Source organism: Diuraphis noxia, unplaced genomic scaffold (genome assembly GCF_037042655.1).
Source record: "Diuraphis noxia isolate RWA-SAM2 unplaced genomic scaffold, SU_Dnox_SAM2 contig0001, whole genome shotgun sequence".
Lineage (NCBI taxonomy): Eukaryota > Metazoa > Arthropoda > Insecta > Hemiptera > Aphididae > Diuraphis > Diuraphis noxia.
Window position 1 is genome coordinate 15,587,937 of NW_028301711.1, and position 25,017 is coordinate 15,612,953.

At 30.2% G+C, this 25,017-nt stretch overlaps 1 protein-coding gene across 1 annotated transcript; it reads left to right on the forward strand.

Moving 5' to 3' along the window:
• The first annotated feature begins 534 nt into the window (after positions 1–534).
• Positions 535–24,435, forward strand: LOC149059921 (uncharacterized). Its single transcript, XM_089216247.1, has 3 exons — positions 535–617; positions 23,617–23,840; positions 24,262–24,435. The coding sequence occupies exons 2-3, from the start codon at positions 23,669–23,671 to the stop codon at positions 24,414–24,416; spliced, it is 327 nt and encodes a 108-aa protein (XP_089072373.1). The 5' UTR covers positions 535–617; positions 23,617–23,668; the 3' UTR covers positions 24,417–24,435.
• The last annotated feature ends 582 nt before the right edge of the window (positions 24,436–25,017 follow it).

Here is a 25,017-nt window from a genome sequence, read left to right on the forward strand (position 1 = left end):
ATCTTATTTTTTTTAAATATCATATTAAGTACCTAGTACGTGCCTATATGTTTTTAAACATATTTTTTTCCTTTTTAGAACTTATATTCGTGGTACCTAAGAGATACCATGAAGATTATTGAGGTTTGTTTTTAGTGACTGATAGCATGTCTTCGCTTAAGCTTTTATTTTCAGCAGCTTTAATTTTAAAATATTTTGACCATTATTAAATCTGTAAAAAAATATATTATAATTGTTTATAAACACTATTTTTTGTTCACATATCTTTACCTTATACTATCTAGTACTTATGCTGCAGTATAATATAAGGTATTGTAAAAATTGATAATTTCGATAAAATATTTTATTACCTTACCCAACTACTTTTATTATATCTGGATAACCTCCATGCTATGCTGTCTTGCAATCATTTAGTGTGTTATTGTCATCATTCAATGTAACTAGTTATATATTTTTATTTTAAATAACATTTAATTCAGGCAATTTTTTTTTTAAATAGAAAACATGGTGGAAATATTTTATAATAATTTATAATAATAATTTAATATCATTCACTGATGTACAAAGGAATCAACAAATTTCCTTAAGGGAAGCTTCTACATCAAATTCATTAATTGGTGAGCAAGGATATACAAGATATAACTGTAAAACAAAGTGTACTACAAAAAAGTGTGGCTGTAAAAATGTTGGCATTTTATGTAGTATACATATTGTCATGACAGTTTGTCATGCTGTAATAAGTAATAATATAAAATTATCATAATTTAAATACCTTATAATAATACAAATGTCAAATATAATATAGCATAATATTGATTATTGTTTAATAATAGTAATAATTTTTTGATTCAATTAAGTTGTTTCTATTTTATAATACATATATGATATATTCAACTTTCAACTATAGTACTATAAAACTATAATATTATAAGTACGCGTGAATACGTACCTACCCATGTCAACATTAACCAAATCCTCGCTGTGTATGTCAAAATTGACCAAAATCCTAAAGTAAATGACAACATGCACTAGTAAATGTCTGTATTATTTTAATTTTTCGACATTCATCAATTTCTTAAGTGTATAATATGTTAACATTAACCTGGTGACTGTCAGCATTCACCAATTGCGGACATTCACATTTAGTTAAATTGAACCCAAACGCGTGTCATGTCCATGTGCACCCAGAGGTATCTACCTATTTTAGGTAATTAAATATATGTCCATCATAAATTCACCGCCCACTATATAACTAGGTTGGTTTGATTGACATAGGATTGGTACATTTTGATCGAAACAATAAACCGCTTGCACACCCACAAACATATTAGCTTTGAAAACCGCAGAAATGGAGGTGGATCTACTATATTGCCGCCATGACTGTTGCGAACAACTTTGTTAATTTATTGCTAGTATAACCGGCCGAGGTCATAAACCGCTTCCTGACGATTATAGGTATGTAGGTACAACGACGTTTTCTGGAGATGGAGATTTGCAACTCCCATTCAACCGAGAAGTCCTATCAAAACGAGTGATTATATACGTCTCTTTCAGACGTCAAACACGAAATCTAGCTCACGGAACGTACGTTTCTCCAGCCCCTCTCCCCTGAACGATTTTTAATATTATTTTTTCATAGGTATTTATAGTATGGAATTTGTATGGATTTGTGTGGGTCTATTTTCAATAAAATAAGTATAAAAATATAAGAGGGCTGGAGAAACGTTTCTTTCTGAGGAATACCCGAATACCTACATATGTTATATTATATTCATTTATTTATGCTTACACCGTTTGTGACCATCCATTTTGTTATCAAAAATGTCTAACTATCGTCATCATCTTGTAGAAATATTAGAGTAGGTACCTACTGCAAAGTGAAAATTATAGGCATTTGTCATAAAGATTAAATTCATTAAATCATGATGCATAACTATTTTAAGAGGGCGTAGGTAATACCCGCTAGTGTTGTCTCCGACCTCCGTCGTAATTTAACAATCAAAGTTAATTTACCTCTCATAAAATTTAAAGGTAAGAACATTATCTGTGTTTGTTTGTTGGTTTTTTAGGATAGTTCAGTTTTTATGTGTGTTATGAATATTTATATTACATAATATATACTCAAAATTTGTTAAAAAATTGAACCATCGTTAAATCCCGACACACGAACACAGATAACGCTCTTATCTTTAAATGTTGTAATATATATTATAGAATATAAATATTCATAGCACACATAAAAACTGAACTATCCTAAAAAATCAACAAACAAACGCAGATAATGTTCTTACCTATAAATTTTAAGAGAAGTCAATTCACTTTAATTTTTAAACTAAAACGTAATTTTCTAAGCGTAAATTTGCTATGTTACGCGCTTGTAAGACTGCAAGAGACAACGAATGCCATAATGCTGGAACGTCCTCTTAATTGAAGGGCCTGCTCTTGTGTCTTGTAGTAAGGCGGGCAATATGAGATTTCGTCACCGTCTATAAATATGACATTTGTAACCAAAAATGAAAAACGTGATTTTTCATTCAAAATATTTTATATTCAGAATATTTTTCATTAAAACATTTATAATCTTTTTTTAAGGTTTAATTAGTATATAACATATAATTTTTTCATTAATATATATTAATGAAAAAATTGCATTAAAAATGAAAAAAATACAATTACCTAGGGAACTTTTTTACATTTTTAGATTCTGAGCGGAGCGATGAATGTATTGATATTACCATGATGTGTGTGTTTTTTTTTTGTGTCTGTCATCACGTTTAAATCAAGTTCAAATTTTGACTAAATACATAAAAATTACGGCAATGTTCAAATTATCTAACAGATTTTAACAATAGCAGTTGAAAAATAAAATAAATTCACAGTCACAATTTATTTTTACAAGCATTCAAATTTTGAACTTCGACAACATACATAAAAATCATGAAAATTTGAAAATTATTTTATGCTAGAAATTCATTAAAAAATTTCCTTTTATATCTAAGAATTTAAAATTTTATTTAAGGCTCCTAACATATTTTTACAATAGCAGGTGAAAAATAAAAGAAATATATTGGCACAATTTTTTTTTACAAGCCATTCAAAGTTTGAATTTGGACAACATATGTAAAAATCACGAAAATCACGAAGATTATTTTAAACAAGAAATTCATAAAAATGTTTCTATTTAAATCTAAGATTTGAAAATTTTTAATAATCTATAATATATCCTAGACAGATAAACCGTCTTCGACCAGAATCGTTTTTCGTATACAATGATATAATATCATTAGATTCAAATTTAATTCCATCCATTACAGTAACCCACTTGTAGCCTACTGTACAGCAGAGCGACATCCACGACTTACCCGCCTTTTAGATTCTGAACGAAGTGATGAATGTATTGATTTTACAATGATGTGTGTTTTTTTTTGTGTGTCTGTGTACAGCATAACTAGTCGAAATAATGCTTCGATTTCAAACTTTGGGGGTGGTTTCCGATGTAAAAGACAGAAAAACGGGAATTTTTACGCAAAATCAGTTTTCGACCAAATCAATTTTTTTATATGGTTGTAATTCAAAAACTCTGTATCTAATCACTGTAAATACTTGAAATTTTCACCAAATGTTTATGGTAGTGCTATCTATATACAGTTTAATTTTCAAAATATTTTGACTTTTTTTGAGATATTAATAGACGACTGAAATTTTCAATTTGTTTGAAAATTTTTTTTTGAAGTGTCGATAAAAACTTTTTGGCTCTATCAAAATACTTGAAAATTTAATACAAAGTTCCTCATAGGTTATTCTTATAGTGATAAAAAAATTATAAGAATACATAGGCACAATTTTTTTTAATAAGCGTTTACAGTTCAAAATTTTACGAAATCTGTCGAAAACGCGAAAATTTGCAAGTAATTTTGAAGTTGAAAAATCATAAATTTTTTGCGTTTATAACTAAGGATTAAAAATACAAAACTAAGTTTTCCATAAGTTTTCCATTAAGTAGCTAAAGAGAAAACTCGAAGCATCATTATAGGAAAAATTATAAGTGCTTTTGAATTTTAAATTTTTACGAAATAGCGTAACGATAACGATTTATCCTCAAACGATTTTAAATATTTGTTATTATTCAAAAAGTATAAGTCGTAGATACGTGAAAATTTTATCAGTTATTTAGATTGGCATTTTCTTTACATGATATAATTTTCAAAATATTTTGACTTTTTTTGAGATATTTATAGACGACTGAAATTTTCAATTTGTCTGAAAATTGTTTTTTGAAGTGTCGATAAAAATTTTTTGGCCCTATCAAAATACTTGAAAATTTAATACAAAGTTCCTCATAAGTTATTATTATAGTAATTAAAAAATTATATGAATACATATGCACAATTTTTTTTTATTAGTATTTGAAGTTCAAATATTGACTTAATACGTAAAAATTACGGCAATTTTCAAATTATCAGATCGAAATTCATAAAAGTTTTTCTTTTTAATTCTAAGATTTAAGAATTTAATACAAGGCTCATAATATAGTTTTGCAATAGCAGTCGAAAAATAAAAGAAATATATAGCTACATTTTTTTTTTACATGCATTCAAATTTTAATTTTGAAAACATATGTAAAAATCACGAAAATTCGTAAATTATTTTATTCTAGAAATTCATAAAAAAATTTCCTTTTATACCTAAGATTTGAACATTTAATACAAGGCTCCTTACAAGTTTTTCAATCTTTATCACAAAAAAAATGTCCACCGGAAATTCAAATTAAATTTTTATTAGCATTTGAATTTCAAATATTGACAAAAATTTGTCAAAATCATGAATATTTACAAATTATATTTTGTAGTTTAAAATTCATAATATTGTTTGTATTTATATCTAAGGTTATAAAATTTAACACCAAGTTTTTACTTAAAAAGTTTATGTTGTAGATACTTGAATATTTTACCAGTTATTAAGATTAGCATTTTCTTTACATGATTTAATTTTCAAAATATTTTGATTTTTTTTGAGATATTTATAGACAACTAAAATTTTCAATTTTACTGAAAATTTTTTTTGAAGTGTCGATAAATTTTGTTTGGCCCAATTAAAATACTTGAAATTTTAATACAAAGTTTCTCATAAGTTATTCTTATAGTGATTAAAAAATTATAAGAATACATAGGCACATTTTTTTTTGATTAACATTTGAAGTTCAAATATTGACAAAAATTCGTCAAAACCATAAATATTTTTTTTTTTGTCTGCCATCTCGTTTTGGGGCAGTAAAAGTGCTTCGATTTTTGAATTCAGTCCTTATTCGATCAGAAAGTGAATCTAGTTGGTACTTTGGTGGTCAAAAGTATATTTTTCTAAATAATCGGGATAAACAAACTAAAAATTAAGGGAAAAACGGGAAATTTTACGCACAATAAGTTTTCGACAAAATCGATTTTGATTATTGATGTAACTTTAAAACAAATGACCATTGATACATGAAATTTTCACCGAATGTTTTTATAAGTATATTCTATCCACCATGAAATTTTCAAAAATGTTTGACTTTATGTTGTACTATTCACATGTATATGCAATTTTCGATAATTATTTGTATTTTTTAAAATTAATATCGATAAAAATTTATTTTTTGGGTAGAAAATATTAAAGATTTAATACAAGGCTCTTAATATATTGTTACAATAGCAGTTGAAAAATAAATTAAATTCATAGTCACAATTTGTATTTATAAACATTCAAAATTTGAATTTTGACAAAATACGTAATAATCATAAAAATTCGCAAATTGTTTTAAGCTAGAAATTCATAAAAAATTTTCTTTTTAAATCTAAGATTTGAAAATTTAATACAAGATTCCTTAAAAATTTGTCAATCTTTATCACAAAAAAAATGTCCTCCGGAAATTCAAATTAAATTTTTATTAGCATTTGAATTTCAAATATTGACAAAAATTCGTCAAAACCATGAATATTTGCAAATTATTTTGTAGTTCAAAACTCATAATATTGTTTGTATTTATATCTAAGGTTATAAAATGTAACATTAAGTTTTCCATAAGTTTTGCTTCAATTAGCTATAAAGAAAATTTGAAGCGTCATTATAGGAAAAATGTTTTGAGCGTTTGAGTTTTAAATTTTTATGAAATCGCGTAATGATAACGATTTATCCTCAAACCAGGTATATGTATATCTATGATAATATAAACTTAATATTATAAAGTATTATGAATTATGATAACTACATGCAATGTTTTTGGGAAAATTGATTAACCATGCCTTATTCAAAATGCGTCCTAATTGAAAAATAATGTATTTGTTTCAAAATAGAATATATGACTATATTTAAATATAATATATCCTAGACTGACAAATCATCTCCGTTCAGAATCGTTTTTCGTATACAATGATACCTATCATTGCATTCATATTTAATCCCATCCATTACAGTAACCTACTGTACAGCAGAGCGACATCCACGACTTTCCCGCTTTTTTTTTTATTTATAAATATAATAGGAAATTCCTAGTAATGGAAATATTATACACATGTTTAGTTTTGCTATTACTATTTTTAAATTAAAACGTGATCTGCTGAGAGTAAATTTGCTGTTATCTTAAACATTTAATCATCGTAAATAACCTACAATCCTATAATTTTAATAAATTATTAAATCACTGCAAAATAAGTAGGTGCAGGTAGACATTTGTTTCAGAAAAAAATTCGATAGAAATATTATTACACAAATACGAAATTCATTACATATATGCTAAAAAATACAGTAGGTATTGCTTATAAATAGCAGAGTTGGTTATAGTGTAGGTATATTTTAGGAGTTTAATATAGGTTATATTTAAAATGCATTCATGTGAGTAGTAAAGAATTATTGGTAGGGCCAAGATTTCGATGCATTTTTTTTATGCACTTGACATGACACTTTTCAACAAATATATGTTGTTTCGAGTACACACCGATTGTTACAAAAGTACGATAATACTTCCGAGTTCACTATAGTTATATCTACTTGATATCACCAATACTATATTTTAAGATGAGTGATTTCAATTCCAAATAATCAAAAGGAGAAATTTCATAAATTTATAAATATTTGAAATTTGAAAATTAAGTTTACAGGAGTTGGTGAACAAAATTGAGATAAAATTGGACTGTTCGATCTCAAATAATAATAAACGTAATAACTAATTCAAATTAGCAATCAGCTGTCAAAATTAGGCGCCACTTTTTTCACCCAGGTTCAAGTTCAACATTTTAGAAACCATTTAGCACGACTACGATTTTAGAGGGAGACTTTAAGAGGCTTACCTCCCTCCAATTTTAAAATTAGCCCATCTAAAAATTCATATTTTAATTGAAGTATTAAAACCTTCATAAGTTATTTAATCTTAATAATTTATTCAACGTTGTTTGAAGATATTATTTTTTGAATTCTGAGTATAAACGAACATTCATTTTTCGTGTGTTTTTTCGATTTTTAATCGATAGTTTTTATAAATTATAATATAATATAAATAAGTTTCAAAATATTGCAATTTGTTAAATATTTTTTATTTAAGTAATAACTGATAGGTAGATGAATTATAACATCAGTGTGTATTTTAAATGTTAAAAAGTCAGTGAAAAAAAATATTATAATGTAAATGTATTTAAATGTATTATGTTTAAAGTCCTAAGAGTCTGTTACATTTGAATATGTAAAACTCCTCCTAGTCAAAAACTGAAATCGCGCCTTTAGCATAGGTAACCCAAAGAGCACCTGCACGAGGAGGAGGCTTCTATATTTGTTCTCCTTGAATACATTGTACACTAAAATAATTATTACACAATAAAGATAGATAGATATTTATTTCGATTGATTTGTAATACGTTGTTCAAAAAAAAAAAAGTTGTCATGTATACGGATTTAATTAAAATTAAAATGTTTTGTATACTTGAAAAATTCTCTAGATTAAGTAAACTCTTAGGTACTGACTATGAAATATATATTACACTAAACTCGAAACAGCAATAATGAGCATTCTTGAGTCTTATGTTGGTTCCATATTAAAAAAAAAAAAGCGTTAAAATAACTTTAACTAAGTTCTGGAAGTTAATTTAATTTCGATTAAATTTTAATTTATTGCATTGTTTTAATGTTATATATTTTAAAGCAAAAAATCGCAAACTAATCAATAATGTTTTATTAAAATATTATTTGTGTTTGTCTATATATAATATGAATTCACTTTGACCCAGACAAAACATATTCTAGCCGTTTGTGTTTTATTTAAACACCATTATTTTATCGTGAACACGAGATAATAGTCGTAAATTGTAATAATTATTTATGTTCGGCGGGGCGACAACCGACTCGGACGATTTCGGTCGACGGGCGCACGTTAATATAATATATATATATATATATATATATATATATATATAGAGAGAGAGAGAGAGAGAGAGAGCGAGAGAGATCTGCTATTAATTCGGTATCTCGGTTGATCAAAATTTCGGGTCTGTTGATGGTAATAGGTAACAGATGATGTCTGGACCGATAGTCGACATTACGAGTTTCGACTGAATGTTAATTCATCCCGTAAAATATTGATGCTGCGCGGCGGTTATACGTCGTTTCTGTTTTAGTTTATAATACATTAGAAACCTCCTACCTATGTATAAGATTATTTTACCTATCAAACAGAATTAATTACAGTCGTTAGTCGTAAAACTCGTAACGCGGCGGGGTTCGTGAGACGACGGGCGCATAAAACGTATAGTGCACATACCTAATAAAACACATAATATTATTTTGTTTACTCGGAGAAGTCTGTGTAGAAGGTTACATTTGGAGGGTGTGCCGGTGATGGTAGAAGCGGGGCTACAACGGTTCCCTTTGTACAACACCGTAAGCCAAAACAAGCGGTGATGGGGCGGTGGTGCGATGGAATAATGACAATGTGTGTGTTGTCGATCCTACAGCAACATGTTATACCTTTTTTTTTTTTTTCTAAAACGTCATCTGTATACACCGAAATGCCTACGGAATAAAATATAATAGTATTTCTGTGTGCTTATATACGTCTTATGCCCACATAATTTATTAGGAAAAAAAAAAATAATATAAATCGAACGACGAGAAAACAAATCGGACGACCTCTATACTCGCTCACACTCGCGTCTTGGTTCAATATTATCTGAAATCTGAGTAAATGTAAAATAAAATATAACACAAAATAAGCGATATAAATACAAGCTGTGGTTCCCAAACTGTTTGTCCATGGTGCTCTCTTTCGTTAGGTTAAATGGATTTTATTTTTTTTTTAAATCCTCTGTATGGACGTATGGTTTAAACTAAAATGTGCTCATAATGTATAACATATAAATTATAAATAGCAAAAAAGGTGAACAAGTGGATACCATTATTTTGCTATACAGTATTATATGCTGAGCATATATTATAATTGTAATGGATGTGTTATATTTGAAATCAATGCATTCAAAAAAACAATTCTGAGCGGAGACGTTGTGTCCTATAAACTATAAAGTGTAAAAAACACTCAATAGTCAAATTTAATAATTAAAAATTAAATTTATAAAAATCGATAATATATCGTGAATAACTAAACTGTTTAAGGTAAAAAAATGAGTGGGGAAACTTCAATTAAAACTTCTGATGTTAGGTATGGAAAGTAATAAAAAATAGTTTGAACATTTTTAGGATTTTTAAGAATTTTATCAAAATTTTGCCTAATGCATTATGAAATGGGTATGAAAAATAATCGTGCTCATGTAGGTATTTTTAATATTTTTAAACAGAAATTAAAGTATTTCATGAGGACCTTTGCATTCAATGTTTAAGCTTTTTTACCTAGTTCGATTTCTTAAATTACCCATTTGGGAAATGCTCAAAACTTTTTACACCCTCACTCTATCAAAAAAAATGATAATATGTGCACGCCACTGAATCCTCGCGATCATTGTACGGGGCTTTATTAGCTGCTGCATAATTTGTGGTAAATATTGTAACAATACGTAAATAATTATAATAGACACACATTATCATTTAAAATAATATAATATTTAGTGTACATAAAATTATTATTTATTTATATTCGAAATTAAACAATAATTATTACAATAAATTGTATACAATGATGGTTTATTTTCAAATTTCCGAGGAGTGGGCCAGTTTAGGAAGCACTGGAATTGGTAACGAATGCCTTAATTAATGTAAAAAAAAAATATTATCAATATTTGTAATTAGTTGATTTCGGTATAATAGCGGAGTGCAAAGCGGAGAACTGATTGTTATATATTATACTTGTGAGCATCAACTATACTAATAAGTAATAACACTAATAACAGTAATAACTAATAATATAAAAATGTATACTGATTATCGACGAAAACGTAGACTAGTGAACTCTCTGAACTCCGGGTTATATTATATTAATTAGGTACATTGATTGAAAAAATTAGACTGTGTTCGATTATTAAAAACGATAGTGTCAGGAGTAGTAATACGGCAAGCATGAAGCATATTGTACAAAAACATTAGTATAAAAATATATCGGATTGGTGTTGAAATAAATGAACACTGCGGACTACTCGTAAACATAATAATAATAATAAATTAATATATGGGTTTTCGAGCAATAGTCGATAAGGGAATATTATTATGGTTACACGGGCGAAACAAAATTACGATGTTCATGTTTTGTGCTCGTAATGATTAAAATATAATTTGTTTTGGCCACTGATTTAAGTACACCAATAATATTGTTTATTATTCGATTATATACCTGACACCTGAGTAATATTTCAATAATTGATCTCCATCCGTTCTTGAAAACAAGCCCATTCGACTGACTCGGATAAGTTTATGTAGCGTGACAATAAGTTCCCGTCTCTCGCTAATTTCGCAAAATTTGTTTTCAAAACGGAAAAAATCAAAAAAAGTTTTAGGGAACCCTAAACGACCGAATTGCTATATACCTAGAACTGTAACAAGTAAAAATCTTAGGGCGTATATAAACTCCGTCACTAGTTTATTTAGAGTAAAACATCAGGTTTAAATTTAGTTCATATAAACTCAGTCAACGCAGAAAATCAATTAACAATAATTGGTGTAAAATTAATATAATATATTAGGTATAATTATGTTTAAAAAAAAAAAAATGAATAATTTGTATAATGATAATCGTCCTCGTAAAATTATACTTCATAGTATAGGTATGTGTAAAAATACAGAAATTTAAAAAAATAATAATGATAATGATTATCAAAAAAAAAATCTTACAAAATTTGTAATGTGTACCACGTCAAAAAATCACAGTAAATAATCGTCATAATCGTAAATTATATAACTAATAGGTATACTCTGTTGTGTTATAATATTTTGAACTGTACCTATACTAAAATTATGTGATACAAACGCCACGAAAGAATGAAACGTCACGAAAAATGAAACGGTGTACGAATGCGTGTGTATGACTGCAACAGAAATCGCTTGGATGGTTAAATGTTATTCAGTGTGTATTTTATGCTTTGTTTTTCGTACTGATTTTTTTCACTCCTTCCCTATCTCACTTATGATTTAACGGACCCAATACTTATGAAAGAAGTTTTACTTCCCCTGCAGAGTATAATTTAATTTTTATTTTTATTTAATTTATTTAGTTGATATATACTATTTAGTATTACTTAAACGACGACTTAAACACTGGCGGAGTTTCCATTCACTCATTACAGGTTTGGAATTAAAACTGGCAGACTTCACATTATACGTTTTCATAACTTTTTTATCAATCTATAGTAGGTATACAGGTGCAGTTTACAATCGCCTAAATTCTATAGTTCCATACTCTTGTAGTCTTGTTGATACGATATAGACACTATAGACTGCAGAAATGATATTTGTTCAGAGTATTGAAGTTTTAGATATTAGTCGTATTATCATAGCATAAAGCTCCTTCGTCGTTTCGTGTAAAAAAAAAAGCCACGTAAAACTGTACAGCTTTAGTTGGCGCTCATCGCCAAGAAAGTATATACTTTCGCCACTCTGGTTTTATCTCGTATTTTCGATATTCTGATCGTCATACCATATCCCTCTATTTATATTGTATTTATGGTGTATGCATTTGAAATTAAAACGATAAAATCATAAATGCAAAAGTACCTATTGACGCTTTAATTGTATATTAGTCAATGACGGAGTTCAACAAAATAATTAAATTATTTGTGCGTATTTGTTTATCTAATAGTCAACAACACTGCACAGTGTTGCGCCCAGACAGATTTGCAAGAACCGCGACTGTATATTATTTTAGTCTCGAGGGGGGCGGACGTAAATTACTGGTGTCACAGAGATGTTCATAAATTAAACATTATTATAAACTATTGTCTATAGTAATATTTTCCGTGAATTACAGAGATTAACGAGTGAGTATAGTTGAGTAAATAACATTGAGCATAACATTGCGAAGTGCAGTGTTTGGCTTTTTTAACTGCATTTACCATTCCACGACTAAATTATAATATTCAAATTCAATATTGGAATATAATTGTAATTATTACTTCTACATAATATTATACGGTTCAGTCGTAATTCTATGAATGAATAATAATAACAAATGATTAATTATTAATTAATAATGGTTATGAGTACCTGTAAAAACAACATGTATAGGATACTGAGTAAATAGTTATACATTTCTTCTCTGAATAACGTAGTCATAACATTACTACCTATTTATAACATCTACAATATACCTATTTCGTGAGTATATTCGATATTATTAATTTATAACCATAAACCCGCCATGATTACTTATGATTAAAATTTGGTACATCCGATTTATTATTTTAGGAAAAAAATCAACGCGACAATTCAATCAATTATTTATTTAATAATAAATACCTAATTAGAACATCGAAAATATGAGAGACGATATAGGTAAGTAGCGATGGTGAGAGAATATTTTATTGGCAGATGGCAATACTGAATCTACGAAAAAAAGTTCGGCGATAAAAAATCTGGTAAAAAGTCCTATGTCATAAAGTCCGCGAATAAAAGCCCAGTTTGTTTATTTATATTTATTGAAAGTTAATAATTATATGTTTATGTACGTAATATTATACTTTTATATGATATATAGAACAGAAGAGGTTGGGATTCGGTAGTAAAAAAAAATAATATATTGGGTAATATATGATCGAACATTTAAATATTTTATTTTTAAATTTGACTACCTAATCATATTTAAACTCTTTTAGTCGTACACAGTGCACTTTGGACTTATACAAAACATGGACGCATTTAATTTATAATGATGATGGTAATATTATATTGGTCATTATATTGACAAAAAATTTTAATTTTTAAAAGTAGGTACCTATAATATTGATTTAAGTTGAAAAATGAATACTTATTAATACAAATATATGTAATAAATAAACCAGACTTTTGTTTGTGGACATTTACGACATCGGACATTTTTCGTGGGACTTTTTTACCGGCATCATCTTGTCCGTCGGATTTATGTTCACCGGGCTTAAGAATCAATAGACTTTCAGTCTTTTCAAACATTTTAGCACCATGTAATAATTTAGTCTACAACTTTAAGAATTTATCATTAGGCACTATATACCGAAACCAAAGTAAACCGATAACATTAAAGGTAGCCTCAGTAATATAATTTTTTATTAGGCGATAATAGATAATAATATGTTTAACATATTTTAGTTAAAAACATATTAAATTATAATATATAATATATTGTATATAATATTTTACATATATCATATTATATTATTTTAGTTTAACAATGTTTAATAATTTACAAAATTGACAGAGTCTGTACACGAATAATGTAGAATCTTGTAAATGATTAAAACGCGATGCAATTTATTTGGAAGGCTTTATCGGAGTTTTGATTAATTAAATAGTTATTTCTAAAAATATAGGAATATTGTATGGACTATCGCGCGTTATCTGTTTTTTACGACCTCTCGCTGCGTCGCTGGATAAAATATAACTAAAATAATTTTCTTATTCTGCTGTGTACAACACTTAATCGAAACGGGTTTCAATCTTTATTTTTACGACGACACTTTGATTCAACTAAATCCAATAATTATTATGAACATATATTATGCCTACATCATGTAAATTAAGAATAATAGACTCTTAACGCTATTGTTTTTATTATGATGTGTTTTTTTACCAACACGTCATAACGACTTACAGCACAATATAATAATGTCACTTTGAACATTATTATTGTATAATATAAATTAATGATTTTTTTTTTTTTGAGACACACCGATTGAGAACCACTTGTTGCGTAGTTTAGAAAATAATATTATACGATATAAAACGTTAAAAATGTGTTTGTAGTTCTTATTTTATACATTTGTACTCGATTCTCGTGCAGTCTTTTGACCACATTCAACATTATTTTTGTTCGTGGACCGCCCCGTCTCCCCATGCATCTGCGTTACATACTTTGAACGTGCAGTGAGGGTGTTTTGGGACCTTCCTCAAATTCTTTTTCGGTGCCACGATGACGGCAATCGGTCGGTCTTTGTTCTCCTCTCTTGCCGAAATCTGACAACTGCGGACGACCCTTCGTCGTTTCAGGATAAACACATTATGTGTATTGTGTATATACATGTATACGAATTCCACGAAGCCACCCCATCGACGGCTCTTTATACCTGCTCGGGGCAAGCATCGTCGAACCTAAATTCTCGTGAAACGATCGATTGTTCCAGCAAGAGCGAGAGAGAGAGAGAAAGATCCTCTGTTTTCTTTTAAAACCCCGAAAACATTTATTTTGCAGATCTTGGGAACTGCTCGCCTTCCCATCCGTGTATACATATATAACATAATAAATCCGAATGATATTCATACGCCGCGCAGTCGCCGTCGCAATGAGAAAAGAGCGAGCCGGGTAGTTATTGTTCGATGAATATGTATACACCAAAATATACCAATAATAATAATAAAAATAATAATAACAGACAGCACGTCAGTGAATTCTGTTATTGGCCAATTCAGCCTACTCATCACTTATTTAAAACCAATTGTATATATATATATAGACATATGATGTTTGTAGCCGTTATTTCCTCTTAAAATCAGATAAGAAATAAACATCGCTATAAATTATATAAATTATAAATAGCAATACTATAAATGTAGGAAATTACATAAAAATGTGTGCTATGTGTCCGTAGAAAAAAAGGTCTATATTTATGAAATGCACTCATTATACATGTCCTCGCGAAGTCACGAAATCGGTGGTGCATAAAGAGCGCAGCGAGTGCTATCCGTGTACCTAAATCATATTTTTCAAAACACCACACCAGTTCACTCAACATTGGTAAATTCGAATACGTTTTTGCACTTAATGCAAAAGGGGGGGGGGACATTTATCAATTGCGGTGAAAATCGCTGGTGAAGAAAGACAGATTATAAGATAATTACATTAAAAAAAAGGTGAACATTAACTGCGCCAATCGATTTTTAAATATATGTAAAAAATACACATAAACGTCTATGATAATATTTCTGTTATAACTACGAATCGGTTTTTATGTGCTTTAATCTAATATAATATCTATGTGATAGGTATGTTTGAACACCATTATATTATTTATTAGGTATTATTTAATTTTATATTATTTGAAGACAAATCAAAATTTGGACAAATATCGTGCTTATAAAATAATTTATATAAATTGTTGACTATATTAATTGTCTAAGCTAAAATTATAAAAATTAAAATTAACTAAAAAAATTGGTGTCAATGATTGTTAAAATGCATCAGTACACTACACTGGTAGTGTCCCAAATTCGGCGTATTTGACGAATACCGGAAAAAGTGCATCAAATCGAAAACGCTACAAGTGCAGCATACCCAGGCCGCCACTTAACTCCGCGACCAACAGGCTGTATACGGCCATACATTTTTAATATAGAAACAAAATATTTTCAGATTAAAAAACCAAAATCACAATATTGACATCGTCGAATTGTATCACGCGTATTTAAATATTTAAGAATAAACGTTATGAACGTTATGGTATGTATTTTATTTTAAACTTAGTACAGCATATCATACAATAATCCATCGTTAACTGCGGTTGAGTCAACATTGTATCGTTGTTATATGAACTCTGCAGATAATATATTTTAGAAAATTGTAAATAATTGTTGTTATATCGTTAAGTAAACTATATGTTTATATGTACTAAATGCATAGATAAGAGCATTAAATTATGATTCACGACTTCTTTTCTTTTCTTATATCAGCTATATCGTTAATTTGTTCAGTGGTTTTTTCATCATTCATAATCGTAATGTATGCATAATGGATAATTAATATATCACGTATGATAAAAATAATAATTAATCAAATATATAATTATTATAAAAAATATTAACCTTATTGTGATTTTTAAAATTAAATAAAACCTAATCTCCTTTTTTAAATTGCTTTATGGTCTCGTTTCAATATTATATCTGCGTAACTTTTCTGGAACGTAATCTCAGCGGATAACGAAGAGTTACAACTGTATTGGATTCTATTTTAGCCTTAGTCAGTGTGGTGTACTGGTGATTTACTTTACTGTTTTCATTCATTTTTAGATTCTGAACGAAGTGATGAATGTATTGGTTTTACAATGATGTGTGTTTTTTTTTATGTTTTTTTTTTGTGTGTCTGTGTACAGCATTACTAGTCGAAATAATGCTTCGATTTCAAACTTTGGGGGTGGTTTCCGATGTAAAATTGAAGGTCCTTGGTGCATTATAGAAGTCAAAAGTAAACATTTTCCAACAGTTTTCAAAAAAATCGAGAATAACAAAAAAAAAATGACAGAAAAACGGGAATTTTTACGCAAAACCAGTTCTCGACCAAATCGATATTTTTATATGGTTCTAATTCAAAAACTAATCACTGTAAATACTTGATATTTTCACCAAATGTTAATGTTAGTGATATCTATATACAGTTTAATTTTCAAAAATTTTCTACTTTTTTTGAGTTATTTATAGACCACTGAAATATTCGATTTTTTTGAGAATGTTTTTTTGAAGTTTCGGTAAAAAAATGTTGGACGACCAAAAAAACTTGAAAATTTAATAGAAGGTTCCTTATGAGTTGTTCTTATTGTAGCTAAAAAAAATTAAAAATCGTAAGTCACGATTTTTTTTAATAAGCGTTTATAGTTCAAAATTTTACGAAATTTGTCGAAAACGCGAAAATTTGCATGTAATTTTGAAGTTGAAAAATCATAAAAATATTTGTGTTTATAACTAAGGATTAAAAATACAACACTAAGTTTTCCTTCAAGTAACTATAGAGAAAACTCGAAGCAACATTATAGGAAAAATTTTAAGTGCGTTTGAATTTTAAATTTTTACGAAATAGCGTAACGATAACGATTTATCCTCAAACGAATTTAAATATCTGTTATTATTCAAAAAGTATATGTAGCAGATACTTGAAAATTTTACCAGTTATTTAGATTGGCATTTTCTTTACATGATTTAATTTTCAAAATATTTTGACTTTTTTTGAGATATTTATAGACGACTGAAATTTTCAATTTGTGTGAAAATTTTTTTTTGAAGTATCGATAAAATTTTTTTGGCCCTATAAAAATACTTGAAAATTTAATACAAAGTTCCTCATAAGTTATTATTATAGTGATTAAAAAATTATATGAATACATAGGCACAATTTTTTTTTATTAGTATTTGAAGTTCAAATATTGACTTAATACGTAAAAATTACGGCAATTTTCAAATTATCTTAGATCAAAATTCATAAAAGTTTTTCTTTTTAATTCTAAGATTTGAGAATTTAATACAAGGCTCATAATATAGTTTTGCAATAGCAGTTAAAAATATAGCCACAATTTTTTTTTTACATGCATTCAAATTTTAATTTTGACAACATACGTAAAAATCACGAAAATTCGTAAATAATTTTATTCTAGAAATTCATAAAAAATTTTCCTTTTATACCTAAGATTTGAAAATTTAATACAAGGCTCCTAAAATATTTTTACAATAGCAGTTGAAAAATACAAGAAATGTATAGTCACATTTTTTTTTTTACAAACATTTAAATTTTAATTTTGACAACATACGTAAAAATCACGAAAATTCGCAAATTATTATAAGCTAGAAATTCATAAAAAATTTTCTTTTTAAATCTAAGATTTGAAAATTTAACACAAGATTCCTAACAAATTTGTCAATCTTTATCACAGAAAAATGTCCACCGGAAATTCAAACTAAATTTTTATTAGCATTTGAATTTCAAATATTGACAAAAATTTGTCAAAACCATGAATATTTGCAAATTATTTTGTAGTTCAAAATTCATAATATTGTTTGTATTTATATCTAAGATTATAAAATTTAACACCAAGTTTTCCACAAGTTTTGATTCAAATAGCTATACAAAAAATTTGAAGCGTCATTATAGGAAAAATGTTTTGAGCGTTCAAGTTTTAAATTTTTATGAAATCGCGTAATGATAACGATTTATCCCCAAACCAGGTATTCGTATATATATATAAGGTATTATGAATTATGATAACTACATGATAACTACACTAATTGATTAACCATGCCTTATGCAAAATGCGTCTTAATTGAAAAATAAAATATTTGTTTCAAAATAGAATATATGACAATATTTAAATATAATATATCCTAAACTGACAAATCATCTCCGTTCAGAATCGTTTTTCGTATACAATGATACCTATCATTGCATTCAAATTTAATCCCACCCATTACAGTAACCTACTGTACAGCAGAGCGACATCCACGACTTACCCGCTTTTTTTTTTTTTTTTTAATAACCATTGACATAAATCAACTAGTGCTGTCTTCTCTACAGGCGTCGGGTTTATATCAACGTAATAAACTAAATGGGCTAAACGAGTCTTTCTAACTTCTCTCACTAATTTCCTTTAATTTATCTCCTTGCACAGTACGATTAATGAGGAACGCCAATGTATTTTCGGTTTATATTTTATTTTTGTATACCTTATAAATTAAGTCGCTCAAATTATAATTCTGTAAGTAATTAATCTTATTTTACAAATGTTAAGATTACCCTTTAGATAGGTATCTCATAGGTATTTATACTACATTTATGATATTTGAGTCCAACGCGCAAAATAAGTGAAAATAAGATAAATATTAATGTAGTTATTGATGAATATGGGCCACCACCGCAAAATAAAAAGGAAACTATTAACTTTTCACATTTTAAACAATTTAAACGATCAGGCCTGACTTTGTTTTGAAGTCGTCGAAAACAATGTCATCATCAGATAAGAGTTGGTTAAAGATAATAATATTGCGTTAATCTTTATAGTGACTATATAGTCTGTAAGCAAATCTTTCGGGTGTGCATAATTTGTTTTTATGTATATGTATCAGCGTTCAACATTTTTGGGGCTTCGTACGGCATACACAGGTAATAGAAAAATATCGGAAACCTCAAAAGGGAAGGGCTAAGTCCCCTACAAACTCGCGTGGACGCGATACCATTTTCCCAATATTCCCTCCCTATAAAACAATTCTTAAACCGCGTCTCTAAGTATAAAATGTTTTATAATATATAAAGGTGACCCCTCTAGGGGTGGAGGGGGGGGGGGTGACGGTTCGTAAAACGTGACACTGCAGGTGTTAAAATTATTCGGATTTCGTGTACCATACACGCCGAACGTGTTTACCCACACTGCAGCACGCCCCCGAGAGCACCTCCACCGGATCGGTTGCACTGGTGCGCACTTATCGAGCACGGTTCGTCCAATCAGATCCAATCCAATTATTAATTATAATATAATTAATATATTCTCCCCTCGTGCGGACGACGTCGTCCGAGTCCGTCTAACGTTCTTGTACCGCGCCTGTTGCTGCTCATTCGTCCTACCGCTCTCGTCCTGCTCGGTCATCGGTTCTCCGCGTCTCTGCCTATTATACACCGTTGTCCGTTCGGCCGTTCCTCATCGCCCCTCCTTCACCTGACCGTACACGGTCCAAAACGTTCGTCAACGATTATTTTTCGCCGCGTTTGATCTCACCGGACGGTGATTTGATTGAAAAAGCGTTCGAAATGCCAAACTCCGTGTACGCGTCACCAGTGCCCGGACCGAGTGGTGTAGCAAACCCGACTTCGTCTGCGTCTGCTACTCAACCACCGGCGGCGGGAGTCCACTCACCGAAGGTGGAATTCCACTTGCCGGAGGTGGAAGTCCACTCACCGGCGGCAGACGTTCAAGAATTATCGAAGTAATTATACAATTTTAATCATAATACAAAATATAACTATATCGTACATTTAACTTTGGTTTGAAAGCAATTTTCATAATTTATACCGTACGATGAATAATATTACTTATTAGTGGAATAATTTGTGTTCATTATGTTATTGTGTTGGTATTTAGTGCGATGTCACATTTTTTCGTTTAAATATATATATATATATCCACACACCTGAGCACGAACAGACCGAGCATGTGTGCTCACGCCGAGCCGACCGACTATCCTAACCCTAACCTAACCTAACATTAGAATAAGTTATTGACTGCGAGTACTATGCAAATTATTTAACTTGACGTTATTTTTTTACACGCGTGTGTGTGCGTATGTGCGTGTGCGTGCGTGTAAGTGTGAGTGCGTGTAAATGTGTGTGTGTGAGTGTGTGTGCGCGTTCGCGCGTGCGTGTGTGTGTGAATTTGCGTGTAAGTGTGTGTGCGTGCGTGCGTGTGTGTGATGGCTATAATAATTCCCAAATGCTATTGACAACGCTCCTCTCTACAAGCATAATATTATTATATTATAATATTCGGCGCGCAAATTATTGGCGTCATCCCTCCACCTCACACCCCAACCAAACGACCGGTCGGTCGTACAGCGTGCACCGCTCCGCCGTACGGTTCGAGAACCGATCGTCCCGTACCGCGACCACCACTCCACCGTACCGCAACAGAACGACCGCCCGATCGTACCGCGACCGCCGCACCATCACACCGTACCCGGCCAACGACAAGCCACTCGAAGCCAGCCGTCGACGCGCGCACTCGCTGTTGCACGCGGCAGCACGTGTATATTTCAAATTTCAATTGACCAGCACTGTTCCGCCGCATCCAGTGGTGGCCAAATAAAAAACCGGTTTGTTTTGCTCTTCGTCGAAGGGCTTCGCTACGACTGCGTATAATTTTGATTCGGAAAACCTAAAGTCTATTAATTATTGACAGCATTTAAGTTGATTTTTACGTTTAGATATTTTCAATATCGAATAAAATATATATACCGATTTTAACGTCATAAACAATTATTACATCCAACATAATATCTGATGGTTATAAGGAGGAGTGTCGACATAATATTATGAGAAATGTGAGGGGTAAAGCCCCCGCAGATTCGCTTCTTCAAAAATCTATTGGGTGCTCGATTCCGATGTTAGTTATTTGCGCCTATCATCGTGCCTATATTGTAATAAACTAATAACGTTTAGCGGCGCGTATACGTACTGCGTGATTTCATTTTCAAAATTGCCCAAGTCATTGGGAAAATAATAATAATAATAATAATTGTTGTACAGTACAATATTATGAGAACGCGCGCGCGCCGTGTGTGTGTGTGTGTAGTATTCGATAACACGCAGACTTCCGGCGGCGCCGCTAGATAACAATATTCTCAGACGTATGTGAAAATATTGTTTTTGTGATGTAGTTGTTATTGACGTCGTTGTCTAATGTCTGATAGCATCGTTTTAGGCGCGCAACACGGCGTGCACCCCTCCACCTCTCCGCTACCTCAAAACCGCCCGATCGTACCGCGGTACCACGCCACTAGTTCTTGCCCGAGCACCGCTGTACCTCTCCACTTGTTCTTGCCCGAGCACCGCGTCGCCGTACGGCCTACGATCCTCCGCACCGCGACCACCTCTCCGCCGTACAGTAACCGAACGACCGCCTGGCGGTACCGCGCAACCACCGCGCCGCCAGGCCAACGGCGGCGACTGACGAGAAACCGCGCCTGCGAGTACGAAAACCACTGACCGAATTTTTGGGGGGGTCGAAATAGGCAGCCTGATTTTATTTAACATGTTTTTTGATGTTTAATTAAATTTGATTAAAGTTGATCTGTGATATAACGATGGTCAAAAATATTACTCGTCCTATTTCATACCCAACATTTATTTTATTATTATTTTATATTTCGTAAAGAAAACTGAGATCAGTCAAAACATTTTTTTTTTTAAATAAAACAAGAGTTCATAGTTCAAAATGGATTTCCGTGTTTTATTCAACCGCCTCCTCCCCAAAAAAATTAACTATTGCGTAGGGCAGCGTAAATTAGATTTGCCTAGGGCGTCAAAAAACTTACGGCCGGCCCTTAATATAGGCCGCGTGAGAGTGGCCTCGGCATATTCTGTTGTCTCCGTCTTACAAGTGCGTATCATACCTATAAAATTCGCGCTCAGCTGATTGCCTGTAACAGCGTTAGTTTAAAATTTAGAGTGAATCGACCTCTTATGAAAATTGATGAACATTGCCTACGTGGTGTTATGTGTGTTTTAGGTTTTTTTACGATGGTCCAGTTTTGAAGTGAATTATGAGCATCGTACCTACCTAGTCACGTCAAACGTATGTCATACTAAAATTGTACAGTTTACGCGAACACGCGCGTAACGTGTTATAACATTTTTACCACTTTACCTATATATGGTTTATTCATCAGTCCGTTATTCATAAATGAACTTCTTCCGGCAGTTTTATCAAAAATGTTATTGTTTTCTCAGCTCATCCATATCCATGGTTCAATTTTTTTATTTAAACGTAGTGTACCTATCTTACTATCTTAGATGCATCCTGTTTGAAGTACCTACTAAAGATCTTTTGATTGAATTTGACTAAAACCCATCTTTGTAATTTCTGTTAGGCAGTTTTTAACATTATAACATGGTTCCTAAAATCTTTTTTAGTTACATTATATTATAATTAAACAATATATACCGTTATTATAATAATTTATAATTAAGGATATAATAGCAATGTTCATTTTATTTGTTATTATTAAAATTGGTCGACCATTAATTGTGTTGTATTATATAGTTTTGATTTTTTTTTGTATAGCCGACGGGCTTTTACTTTACCCAATTATTCTCACTAAAATTATATTGTTCCTTACTACCTGAGCCATTATGAGGCCTGATATTATTATTTACCTTATTTACATTTATTTATTACTTATACATTGCTATTGTCATAAGCTCAATTATTATATATATTACATTATTTACACTTGTTTAATTATACACTCTACTGTTGGCAAACTCAATTATTATTATACATACTATACTATATTATACTATTATTTTTCACTATTCCTTATTAGTTATCTGGTTGGTAGTGCAGCATTTTGGGTGGCCTGCCTTCCTGCCGTAAAGGCGTTTTAATATACAAAAACGTATTAATATTAAAGCCGATTGCGGCTACATGTACAATTTAGAATATTTCGATGAGTATACTTTTTACAGACAATACCTAAATGGATATTTTATATTTTTTATTTCAGATTTGTGTCATCGATCGCCAGAAAGATAACTAGAAAAAAATTTCCACTCTTGATGTGCTCAGAAAATGATATTTACGACCCACTACTTATAGAAACCATTCAATCTTATAATTTTGATTTTGAAGAGAAATTTGTGATGCCACCACATTTTACTTTGAGTGAAAACTATGCTTCATATCACCGTAAAACCGTGTCATGGATGGCGAATGTTGAACGCAGGAATTGTAAGTTGATGGTAAATTGATAAATATTATATTATGTTATAATTACCAATTAAATACCATGGTACAACATTTTATAAATATTTCCAAAAATTCAAACCTTAACTGAATAGTGAATTGAACTGGTTGCTATTGTTTTTGAAATTTTGTTTCTGTATTAACTTAATTTATAAAAAAAAAAATTTGATGAAAATACCAAATTGCAATCAAAAGAAACATTATTTTTCCAAAAGTAGTTATCTCAACATTTTTAGATATTAAATACTAATATTATCAACATACATAGAGTGTAATATTCATAAAACTTTTCAATTGATGGTCCAAGAATAAATCATGAAACCATGATTTTTACAAATATATAACTCAATTATAATTATTTATTGATTGATTTGCATAGTTAATATGAAAATTTTATTTTTTTCAGCTATAAATGATCAATCTCAGTTTACAGGAGGTATTTTATCAGATCGCAGGGCCGGCGAAAGCTATGGGCGACCTGTGCGACTGCCCAGGGCGCCAGCACGGAGGGGCGCCAAACTGAAAATTATTTTTATTTATTTATCTTTTAAAACGCATTAATAATCTATACAATTTGAAATATTCATTATCTAAGTCATTTTAATTGAAGATGCATCTTCGATTGTCTCATATTAGTCATATTTGTAGAATATAAGAATAACATAACAGTGCATCGATACCGCTGGTTTTGATGTAAAAAGAATACACGGAACTATGGAAGCATACCACCGCATTTGTGTGTGTCAATAAAATATATAGATGGTCGTAATAATTATTATATTATTATAATATTTACCTATTTATAAATAAAATCATATAACTAGACGATTAGTTAGATTCGTTAGAAAAACCGTGGCGGTAAAACCCATTCGGACCTTACGGTGAAAATACCGCAGAGTAAAGCGTAAATCGAAAAGACACAATTGTCTGACACACACAAATTATTTATTCAATTTATTGTTTTCGACGAGCTCTCGCTCCTGTGTAATGTCAAATACTCAAATGTATAAGCTAACAAGTAACTGCCAACCATAGGTGCCCGCAGGGGGGTGCAAGCTGGGGCATTTGCCCCCCCTGGTTTTTTCAAAATATTTTTTTTAATTGAATGTTTTAAGATAAATGACTATATACTATACAACAAATTTAAAATATAAAATAATTT

Excerpts from the sequence above, each read along its gene's own strand:
- LOC149059921 (XM_089216247.1), top strand. The coding sequence starts at position 23,669 with ATGTGCTCAGAAAATGATATTTACGACCCACTACTTATAGAAACCATT. Across the intron at positions 23,841-24,261 it reads GAATGTTGAACGCAGGAATT|CTATAAATGATCAATCTCAG; the intron begins GTAAGTTGATGG and ends TATTTTTTTCAG.